General features: G+C 34.8%; 1 protein-coding gene and 1 non-coding gene across 2 annotated transcripts; both read left to right on the forward strand.

The window, feature by feature from the left end:
* The first annotated feature begins 336 nt into the window (after positions 1-336).
* On the forward strand, positions 337-6,597 carry LOC110028736 (protein WVD2-like 4). The gene is made up of 9 exons (XM_020730710.1): positions 337-382; positions 759-1,062; positions 1,141-1,387; positions 1,457-1,515; positions 1,610-1,659; positions 1,796-1,880; positions 2,191-2,262; positions 2,365-2,475; positions 5,942-6,597. Exons 2-9 carry the CDS (start codon positions 793-795, stop codon positions 6,368-6,370), a joined length of 1,323 nt encoding a protein of 440 aa, XP_020586369.1. The 5' UTR covers positions 337-382; positions 759-792; the 3' UTR covers positions 6,371-6,597.
* Positions 6,598-9,362: 2,765 nt separating this feature from the next.
* TRNAC-GCA lies at positions 9,363-9,434 on the forward strand. Its single transcript has one exon. It is a non-coding gene; the product is annotated as a tRNA-Cys (tRNA).
* The last annotated feature ends 2,874 nt before the right edge of the window (positions 9,435-12,308 follow it).

A 12,308-nucleotide genomic window follows, 5' to 3' on the forward strand; every position in this document is an offset into this window, starting at 1 on the left:
TGATGAAAGGTTTTTTCCCAAAAGGAGCAGAGTTTTGTAAGATAATCTCGGAATAGCGTATGAGGGGTAGATTTGCAAATGAAATAACAATTATTTTTTAGAATTATGGCTATAAACATATCCAGGTCAGCAAGTGGCACTGTCAGTCTCACGTGTTGCTCTTCTGGCTGAAGGGCGAACCTCCGTGAACAGTGAGGGTTGGGTGATTCCAACTTCGCCGGCGGCGAGAAGCGAACGTTCCGGCGAGGTAGAACCGCGTGTGAGGCTGGATCTCGAATTATAGTGTATTGATCCTTAGCCAGGAAGTTCCACTGCGGAGGAAGGGTTTCGATTATGGAAGGGTTTTCGCGGAGTACTAGTTTCTTAATCTTAAGCTGTGGTGGTATGCTTGGATCATTTCATCCTCGTTCTTCACTTCTGTAGCTTCTTTTTCTGTCGATTTTTTCGATAGTCGTGGGGTTTTGGGAATGGGTTTTTTGCTTTTGTATTAGAGATTCTTTTTTTGGGTTCGGATCTCCATCTTCAACTAGAAATCTATGTGGATCTTTGTGAATGGTGCAGTCCTTCATGTTAGATCTAGTTTGTACCGTCAGATCCTTTGGCGCTCTGCTGATGTGTTTATTATAAAGCGATTCTTTCAAATTGCGTTCAGTGGCCTGGAGTCTGGAAGAAATTAGTTGAACAGCCATAGATTGATTGTTTTTGTATGTTTTATTTTTTATGGGGTTTACCTGATGATCAAATTTGATTCGTTGCAGAATTTAATTTATTGTTTCATCTGAGTTAAATTGTATGATGGAAGCTACTGACGGAGTCGGATTGGAGCTTTCCAACGGGAATTTAGAGAAAGCTCGGATTGCTAATATGCTTGGATCCGGTGGAAAAAATGGTGAAAAAATCACCACAAATGACAACGATGAGTTAGAAAAGAATGAATCTGACGCTAAACAAGCAGATGAAACTTTAGAATTCGCATTTCTTGCTAGAAGCTCTAATGGTTCTGAATTGCTGATTGAAGACTCGTCTGCTGTTTCTGAAAATAAAGTTTCAGTTCTTTCAATGGTACACGGTTGTGACTTCTTTCGATATCCATTAAAGGAACTCTTTAAATGTCTATGAAATGAACTATTTGATTTGCAGAAAGCTGCAACTGATCAAGTTAATAAGTTAGAGAACAAGAAGACCCGAAAGCTTAACAAGGATGGAGCATGTAGAAATGATGCAGCAGTTAATGACAAGAACCCAAAGGCCCGCCTTACACAGAGCCTTTCTTTCCCAACTAAAAGCTATCCTGCATGCGGCCTAAAGAAGATTACAACAGCTGTAAAGCAGACAAATGTAGACGTGAATGGTCTCAGTGCAAATAATGCAGAGTTTGCTTCTAGTGGTTAGTTCCATTAATCTTAAATAATTTTCACTGTACATTTTTCTTATTCTGAACTTCATTCTGTTACAGATGGGTTTACTGCTAGTAAATTGAGGTTCAGGGCTACAGAAACTCGACAAAAATCATTGGTAATTCTGTGAAGAGATGGCGATGAAAAACACATTTTTTTTCTTAGCATATTTCTTGGTAGTGATTTTGTGCAAATTATGTGTGTGTTTTCAGCCTATTAACGCTGTTTCAGTGAATGAATATACTTCTTCTGCAGCCACTCAGTATGTTCTTAATTCTATCTCTCATTGCCTATACAATTGTTTTCTTATAGGCCTTGAGCAGAAATTTCTGAAATTTGTGCTAAGTTTCCATTGCATTCTAAATGCTTGGTTATGTCTTATCACATTTTCAATACAGCCACACTTCTAATACAGCAGTCCAGCGAAGGAGTGCTTCTGGTTTTTCTTTCAGGTTGGATGAGCGTGCAGAGAAAAGGAAGGAGGTTGGTCGGTTTAAATTCCTCGAGATGATCCTCTTCATTATTTTATTTTAGAGGCATTTGCATACATAATACACAATTCTTATGTATTTAACATATCTCACACCTAAATTTTCATATTTATGCACATAGTACTCAAATCTTTAATATCACATCCAGCATAGATTTTTAAAAAGTGAAATACACTTTTGCTTGCATTGGTTTAATGTACCAAAGTACTATGTGCGTGATATAGAAGTTTAGCTGTGAGATATGTAAATTCAATAGAATAGTGTGCTAGACATGTAAATTACCCCCCTTTTTTTTCTTGCAGTTTTTCTTGAAGCTGGAAGAGAAGATCCAGGCTAAAGAATTGGAAATGAACAATATGCAGGCAAAGTCGATGGTAAGATGCTATCTCCTTGAATGTTTTTTTTTAATAATCATCCTAAGTCTGTCCTTCGCTTTATTGGAAATTAACTAGAATCTGAAATATGGTATAATATAGGAGAATCAGGAGGCTGAAATTAGGCAGTTGAGGAAAAGTTTGACCTTTAAGGCTACACCGATGCCAAGTTTTTATCAAGAGCCTATTCCTCCAAAAGTTGAATTGAAGAAGGTATTTTTTTCCCTTGTCAATCTATATGATGTAGCACTCTGTTACAAATTTCTTATTAACTTTTTTTTGTAACCAAATGATGCTGGAGGAAATTAAATCTTGTTTTTGTATTATTGTTTACTTTAGGAAGAAGTTTATGTTAACTTTGTTGTAAATATCTTTTCTGGAAAGTCTATACTAGAGTTTTCAACTGGCTAGTTTTTTCTGTAGGTTTTTTTTTTCAAAAATTTATTTGCGGAAGTCCCTTCCAGATAAGGTTTTTGCTATTATAGTTTCTGCTTTTAATTTTTTTCGTTTAAATTTAACGTTATATTCCATTGTATGAGGTTTATTCCTCATGGTAAACATATCAAGGTTTTGCTTGGAATTTTACATTGTTGGGGCTTGAAAGTACTTTGTAATTTTTTAACATCCTAGTTTTGTTGCTTCCCTTAAGGCATTGATAGATATGTTTCTTTGGTTGCATTTATCATGTCGTCTTGCTAATGAAACCATTAAAAGGATTTTTAAAAAATTAAAAAAAAAGAGCTGAACCATCATAGACAAATTTTTAGCACAAATCCTAGATGGGACTACAAGGACCTAGGTTTTCCTTTGGGTCGTGCCTAGTAGGGCATGAGGGAGGGGGTAAGATAGTGAGTGATAATGGTGCGATAGTTGAGTTAGCTTTGTTTAGGCAAATTTGTAACAAAAAACTGTCAAATTCAAAACCAGCCTACATAATCAACTAGATCATGGTTTTTTTTTCCTGTTCAAATTGGTCGTCATGTTTGGATATCACACTGGAAGATTCATTGGTTTCCCGTTTGCTTTGTATCTTTGAGACTAACATGTTGTTTTGATTAAATGTTTTGAAGTATATATGTGTGTGTGTGTGTGTTCATGTGGATGCATGTATCATATATTGATTGATTTTATTGAATCAACTTAATTTTAAGCAAGTTACCCTTGAGTTTTAGTAACTTATTTTGATTACCCACCGGGCCGGCCACCACCTCCCGACCATCTCGGCCGGTCAACCAAGCCGACCGACCACCCCAGCAAGCCGACCAACTCAGCCGATCACTTGGGTCAACCATTTCAAGGTTCACCTGGCCGGCCACCCTCGTCGGTTGACCACATAGAAGCAAGGTTGTGAAAGCCGGACTGGACATCAAATCGGAAGAAGTAAATGTTCAAGGTTTATTGGTTCAACCGGGATTAAACCGGGGGTTGAACTGGATGATGTAATAAATTATAAATTTATTTAAATATGAAATGAATGATATATTTTAAAAAAAATTGACTATTAAAATATAAAATAAATACATCAATATTTAAAGAAAAAAACTCCACAATAATTTTGAAAAATTATTTTAAATTTTAATAATTAATTTTCAAAAAATTTAAATATGAAATATAATGGTTGCATAATAGCATTTTAATATATATATATATATATATATCTCTATCTATATCTATATAATCTAAAAGAAGTAAAATCTCCAAGATATGTTGGTTGCTCTTCCTCCTATACTGAATCTACTCATGGCACTGAGGAGATTTTTGCCCATTGTACAATCACCTTCTCTCACAAAACTTCATCTAAATATATTATTACCTGGCTTGACTCTATTTCCAATGTCATCCTCTCCATTGTAAACTCCTCATGTAGAGCCTTTGTCCATTAGAAACTTCCCATAATATCCATTGGAACTTCCGACGCAGAGCCTTTTCTCTTCATTGGAAACTCTACCATGCAAAACCCTCCAACGATTCCAATGCCGCATAAATGATAAGCATAGAAACAGTTCGTCAGTCCAACGGTTAAACCGGCGGTTCAACTGATTCCGGCCTGTTCACACCCAAAAAATGATTTTCTGTTTGGTTCGAACCGGATGGCCACCGGTTCATGTTCGAACCGGTTGAACGGACTGGCCACCGGTTCAAGGTCGAACCGGTTGAACTAGACGGTCCAGTCCGGTTTTCTAAAGCTTGCAGAGAATGCAGACAACTGACCACTATAGGTCGGCCATAGAGAAGGTAGACGGCCGGCCACCCCAAATGGTCGGCCACCTGGGCCGGCTACTAAAGACCACTTGGGTCAACCACTCGACACCGACAAGTCCAGCTGCAGGAAGCTCTGGGAGGATCGCAGATCAGCGCGGCGGAAAGGACCAAAATACCCCTTATGACTCCTCTTATAGTAGGGGCATAAATGTAATCTCCATCTCCTTTATTTACTTCTCTATAAATAGAGGACGCCTTGCATGTAAAAAGGTCTTTTAGGCGCTCTCACTCTCCCTCATGTAGGGAGTTTGCTTCCATTCTCTTCTCACATGTAATTTCTCTTTTGTGGAATAAAAGGGCCCGCCCCTCTTTGCCCCCCTACCGCAACCTCTCTCTCTCCCTCTCCCTCTCCCTCTCTTTCTCCTTTCTCTGGAATCTGGCTCTATTCCATTGGCATGGTCCAAGTACAAATTTGTATTCAACCTCTCTCTCTATTCAATCAAATTTCAAGTTTCAACATAATTATTATCTTTAATTGACTCACATGAGCTAAGTGTAAGATCTAAATATTGTAGTATAGGCAATAATTGATCTTTTCTTATCATTATTTCAAGTTGACTTTTTTATTTATGAAAATATTTGTTGAAATATGAATCTAGCTTATGATTAATTTGAAATATGGATTTAAATAGGTCCAAAATAGGGGAGTTTAATGGATTGGTTGTTTAAAACTGGGTTATTATGAATGACACATTAACTCTAGTACCCTATTTAAGAGAGTCCAATAAAGCTGATTATGAGCCAGGCCTACGAGACAATATGATGGCCCTGATCGACAGCCCTGGCAACCCATTTTTTTCAAGTTCGCAGTAAGTGCTATCCCAAAGTCTGAAATCCCATTGAATTTTAACATATTAAACAACCTTTTGCGTCCTCGCCCTTCAAGGGCATCAAGATAATTATTAAGAAGGAATTGCAAATTCCAAAAACCTGCTACTGATGATGCTGTGAAGTTTGCAAAGAACAAAGTCCAAAGGGTTCGATTTAAGCACGTATTATGATCTGACATCTGTTTTGAAAACTTTGGAAGAATATGCTAGGTAATGATTCAATTGTTTTCAGTTCCTCTTGAATGAATGAATTGAGCTTTTTCTCCAAATGAATTAGTAAAAAAGTGAGGACCCAGTTATTCAACAGGTTTAATCCGGCTTAGACACCAACATTTCAACTTTGGAATGCTTGGTTTCTGTTTAACATGCTAATCTTGAGAAGCTTTTTTATTTTCTGCATCAATGCATCATGTATTCATCTCTTTGGTTGTTTCCTCTTCGGTTTTCTTCTTATCTCAATAAGTTGATAACTTGAGTTTTGTTTAACCATGTTGTATTTTTTGTATCCGTTCATCAGTTGTGGTCGTTAAGGTCATCTACCTCAAGAATTTGTCATCCTTGTCTTATTCTCTATTGTTTCGTGATAGATCCCACCAACAAGGGCTCGATCCCCAAAACTTGGACGTCACAAATCCGCCAGCGCGTCGGCCAACAACTCAGAAGTTGATGACTCCATTCAAAGTTTGGAGACCGACCCCAACTCAGTAGTCAAGCAGAATGGAGGTGCCCAAACTAATGCTGCAGCTCCCAAGAGAACTTACCAGAAGCCATATTCAAGTCTTCCCTCTCTAAAATCAACCTTGGCTAAACCCGAAGCAAAACTCAACGGTTCAAAGATTAAAGCTTCAAACTTGAAGCACAGGATTGGTAAACCAAAGGTGGAACAGGATGAGACCAAACAGGTGGACGAGTGTCCTACAGAATCATTTGCTGAAGTTCCAGCTGAAGTTAATTGTAGTCTCACTGGTTCAGAACTTCTGACGAATAATCCTGGTAATGTTCCTATTGAAGCTTGATAAATTTGGATTCATTTTTCTTAGTACTATTTTGTGCAGATTTGTGAATATAGGAGCTGATTAAGAATTGTATCATTGCTTATATTGTCTCATGGATTTTTTTATTTTTTTTCTACTGGTAGAGAGTCACAGTCTTCCTATTTTTCGGAACGTCTCAAGTATCAAAGTATTGTATATTATTTGATTTGTCTGTTATGAATACGGATGTGCGGACTGCCTATTTTGAATCTTGTTGCTTGGTAAGTTTCTTGCTCTGGTTTGCCCTCTTTATTTGATGGATTTTCATTGTTAGAACAAGCTGATGGTTGCCATTGGATGTGTTTGGATAGGATTTAGTGTGTTTCAGGTCATGTCAGGATGGGGAGTTTATGAAGTTTCATTGGCCATTTATTTGTTGTGTATTGCTTCAATTTTGTAACAAGGTTTGGAATCGTTATAATTGTCATTTTCTTTTGATTTCATGAATTTTAACGTCTGGTTTCTTTTTGGGATGTTGATAATTTATGTTTATCTTTACCTCTCTTAAATATAGCTACCTATTGCATCTGCTGCTGTTTATTTGAATAATAACAGCAGTTTTGAAGCGGCTGGTGTGGGTAAATTGTGAAAGGTGCATTTACATAGATAGCACATTTGCTGAACTTTCATATTTACACACAAAGCATTATTATCACTTTTTAAAAATGAAATATATAATTTTATGCACAGGATTAAAGTACCAAAGTGATATGTATGTAATTGTCAAAGTTTAGATGTGAGGTTTGTCGATACATGTAAATTTATCTTTGTGTGAAAAAGCTTTTAGGCACATGAAAGTTGTATATTTGGGAGAAAGATACTTTATAATGGGTTTTATTTATTTCAATCTTATTAGCTAATTAATTATATTTTTCATGTATCTTATTATTTCTTAGTCTAGTAAGATTTGAATTTTAGGCGCACTTAACTGCGATATAGTGGTTGAGGTTATAGTTTTTCATCATTAGGTGTCGGGTTTAAATCATGCAAATTGCCATTTGAGTTATCCGAAAAAAGATTTGAATATTTGAATATAAATGTAACATATATATATATCTATATATATATAATTTTAAAGTGTGTGTACTGCAGTGTGCAATAATTTTAATGTGCGGGCGGTGTTTGTGGTGCAACATTTTGAAACTTTTGAAGACCCCTAATCTTTGTCGCTCTCTTAGCAAAGTTGTGCTTTCAACCATTATAATGGTCTCACTTTCCTCAGAAGATTTCAAGACTCCATAATCTTCTTTTAGTTGTTTAATGCTAATATCTTATTCACTTAATGCTTCATAAATAAGTTAGCCTCTAATATTCTCTGGATCAACTAGGATGTACTAAGGCTCTTCATCAGTAGGCATCTCTTTTACTTTATTTTTAGTTTCATCTATACTTTTATTCTAATACCGAGTGATATAAATGTCATTGATATCCTTAGTTTCTATTTCCACTTCCTTTAGGGTAGTCTCAAATTCATGCTCTGCTATTTCTTGAGGTTGTGACACTTTCCTTTGAACAGATGAAGTGGGTTGAGAGGAGATTTCTAATCTAACATCATCTATGGGAGAATGTGGCACATAAACTTTAGAAGTGTAATCTTATTACTAACAGGGACGACTCCATGAGATAAAAGGAAGTGCCTCAGGTGATTGACGGTTTACTTTTTAGGTTTTTTTAGGAGACTTCAGGATAAAAGGACGTGCATCTTGGGATGAGCAGTGCACATGACGCACATATAATGCTTGGGTGGAGACTTATCTTAATTTTTTGGTCCCAGTTAAAACAAGATTATCACTAGTTTTATGCTAAGAGTTTCCAAGGCAATTCATATTGCTGTTAGTTTGTGCGTAAGAGTTCCTTTGATACTAATACTATTCCTCAATAGTCTACCATAGATCAATATTTTTCTCTTATCTTCTTGAGAAATTATACCCTATATCTATTCAAGAACTTAACTTATAGTGCAGTTTTCCTTTTCTACTATTCTTTCAAATATTCCATGTAGACAGGCAGAATGAGGCATCTGCATTTCTTTTCTAGAAGACTCATGCTCTAGAGGGGGTGTTCTTTTTATTTTAAAATTGTATGTTTTTATTTTTTTTTTAAACACTCAAATTATCTAAAAGCTGTTTTAATTATTTTTAAAAGCAACTAAATATATTAAATCATACCAAAAATATTTTATTTTTAATCAAAATTTTAAAAACAAATAAATAAAAATGAAAATAAAAAATGGCATAAAAGAATATAATTTAACATATTGAGCGGTCATTAAAGATTGCTTTTAATTTTTAATCTTTTTTTTTTTTTTTTTGCTTATCTTATATTTTTATTTATAATAAACATATTTCATACTTTATAATATAATGAGCTATTTTTAAAATACTCAGAATAAATTTTAAATACTCTCAGTATTCTTAAAAGGAAAAATAATTTATTTTTAAATGAAAAAACATATATAAAAATGCTCTAAAACAAGCATATTTTAAAAATAAAAAATTAAAAAAGATAGAAGTGATCCAACAAAAACCCATATCCTGTGGAAAGACTTGGAACTAGAAAAAAATTTCACTCAGGACAATTGTTTAAGCAAAACTATTTTTTCTCATTTAATCCTAATAAAAAATTTAAAACACCGTGATTTAGGGTCGTTTGAGTCAGCTTGTGCATATTCATATAAGCCGCTTGTCTGAAAATGCGAATCGCGGGATTCGACCAGCGTTCCGCATTTAGTGTAAAAAACCAACGGCGTTTTCGGATAAGTGGCTCAAACGCATTTTTCAAAAGGTGAGGCAGCGTTTTCAAAACTCTGCCCAAGCTGATAAGCTGTCCCAAAAAAAACCTGAGACTTCTTTCGAGTTACAGAAAATTTAAATAAATTTTTGTAAGAAATATTTTGAAATTTCATATATTATAAAATTTTAAGTTATCAGGGTTATGACACTATATAAATGTTTATTCACAATTGCACAACACGGGGTCCATAGCTCAGTGGTAGAGCAATTGACTGCAGATCAATAGGTCACCGGTTCGAACCCGGTTGGGCCCTCATATATATCAAGTGGGATAAGTTTTAGATTTGGGTTTGCATTTTTTAAATTCTTCTTATACCTCGGTTTAGTATAATTATAAGTTTTTGATTTTTGACTGAGATTTTATTGACCTTTCAAATCTTCTTCCGATTTGACTTGAACATGATTTATTTTTTATTATTTTATAAAAATTAAACGTAAATGAGCTAAAAAATAAATATTTTCATATAAAAAATTTAAAAGTAATTTTACAAATCTAAATAAATAAATAGTATCTTATTAAAAAAATGAATTTTAATTTAAAGAAGATACATAAAAATAATAGCCAAAAAAAAAATTTGAAAGAACTAATAATCCATTTGGCCTCATTTTCCCCTCTCTTAAAATCATGAAACGAGTTCAGGTTATCCGTCTCTTCATCTTTATCATTCTCCTAAACTTCACTTTATTTCTCTTTATCTTCGACATTGTCTCTTTGTCTTTAGTGTTGGCTCGACTGCTCGATATTAATGCTTGGTTTAGTTAGTTGCTTGTAAGACTCCCCCTCTTAGCCTAAATTTTCCTAAATCTCTTATTAGATTTATTTAGACTTTTTGAGAGAAACCTAATTTTTGGAGTTTTTGGAAGTGAAATCTTGTCTATTGCCTCTACATCTGCATTTTTTTATGGCTTTGAGATATGATATCAGAGTTTTTAGCTTTCGTTGGTTCAAGTTTTTGGGTGGAATGTTGAAATTGTGAGATTTATATCCAAAGTGATCAAATGAATCTTAATTTGGGAATTTACATGCATATCACCGAATTCTGATGTAGTTACATTTCCTAATACCTAAAATTTGTCCAACTCTTGATACATGCATGCGAGCAGGTGAGAAAGTTATGTTGAAGGAGAAAGAATAGGCTCCATACATTTTTGAATTGTTCAGTTGGGAGTTTGTTATAGTTTTCATGCACAAGATCTAATGTCTTTTATGATATTTGACTTGCCAATCACTAATGAAAAATCCTAGCTATCATACACTTAACCTATTCTTGCTAGTTGCTACTGGACCTTCTTAGCTCATTCTGGAGGGAAATTATGCGGCTTGTTGTACCGAAGGAGATGTCCCTTGTTCTGAAATAGTAGTTACATTTTCTTTAATTTGCATGCTTATTAAGCATAAGAATGTTTTTGAAATTATGGGAGAGCATGCTATCTGTGAAATTGAGCATTTTCAATTCATTTTATGCTTATCTGTGGTTCATAGGGTGGACAATTATATGCATACAACATCAAGAATGTGATTCTGCTGCTATGTTTTTTTGTGAATTGAGCATTTTATTGTGATCTAATGACATGTCATTTTCATTATTTCTATTTGACTATGTGAGAATAAAGCCTTTAAACTATTTGCACTAGTTCATTGGGTGCCTAATTGGCGTGCAATTTAGTGTTCTGTGTAAAAAAGCAAAGTATAGTTGTTAGATAAGTGGTTTCATGGGTAGGGCTGTAAACGAGCTGAGCTTGAGCGAGCTTAGGCTTGGCTTGTGTTCGGCTCGTTCGAAATAGTTCGTGTTTGGAATCGGCTTGTGTTCGAAATCGGCTCATGAATAGTGTGTTCGTGTTCGGCTCGAAATTGACTCGTTAAACTTAAATTGGGAAAAATAGATGTAAAGTGTGAGATTCGATCATGGATCAAATATATACAAAAGAATGTACTAACCACATTGCCACATGGGTGTTATGATTTAAACTTAGACATAAATATATATAATATATTATTATATAAATAATATATGTAATATATTGTTATATAAATAGTTATATAATTTTTTTTATTTCAAGCTAAAACGAGCCGAACACGAGCGAATAAGGTGTTGTTCGTGCTCGGCTCGTTTACTTAAAGAACGAGCCGAACACGAGCTGGTTGCCCAAAAAAAGACGATCATGGACAACAATTTTGACAGCCCTGTTCATGGGAATTGGGTGATATGCATCTTAGTGCCGCTAATATTTTTTAAGTCAACTATTGTACCTTTTCTATTGGAGAGGAATTCGCAGTTGATTCATGCACCAATGTTACCTTTTCCTGGGACATTTTAGAAAATTCTGAAGCAAGTTATGATTGCTTTGAAACTTGATAACCACAGGGTCATTTGGCTAACAGCGACGCCGAATCTAACAACATAAATAGTATACTTGCTGATTGTTTTTAGGTTATCATTGTTTTTAGGAAGCCAACAAGCTACTGTGAGTTAGGGCCTGTTTGGGATAGCTTATTTGGTGCGGTGAAGTTTTGAAAACGCACCTGACCTGTTTGGGTAAACTACGTTTTGACAGCTTATGCGTTTTCAAAATGCCGAAAACAACATTTTCACACCGCACCTATCTAGGTGCGGTGACTAGGGGCGGTGCCAGCTTATTGGCAGGGGTTTGGCTTTTCCAACAAATACAAATTTGTTTTAGCTACCGCACCTAGCTTATCAACAAATTATTTTTAATCAGCTTATCAACAGATTATTCAATAAGCTACAGCTGCCCCAAAAAAGACTATTAGTTAATGATTATGGTGGTATTTTTTTTTATCCTTTTTCAATTATAGTGTTGCATTATCTGGTTGTGCTTGGTTGTTCATAGCTTCTCTTGGTTATTATCCGATTTTTTTTTAGTTTTTTTCAATTATTAGCTGCATTATCCATTTATTATGACTTCTCTCAAACCAAAGTATCTCTTAAATATGACCTTTTTGTAACTTTGCAGCAGTGTCTTGCTGAAAATGGAAGAATCTTTACTGCTTGGTTATTCATATTGCTATCTTATTTGGATTGGTTGGTAGCTTTTCAATTTTGTTCGGATAAAATCTCTCAATTATTTTTTGGTTTATATTTTATGAAACAATAAAATTGTTTTGT

Source organism: Phalaenopsis equestris, unplaced genomic scaffold (assembly GCF_001263595.1).
Source record: "Phalaenopsis equestris unplaced genomic scaffold, ASM126359v1 Scaffold000522, whole genome shotgun sequence".
Taxonomy (NCBI): Eukaryota; Viridiplantae; Streptophyta; class Magnoliopsida; order Asparagales; family Orchidaceae; genus Phalaenopsis; species Phalaenopsis equestris.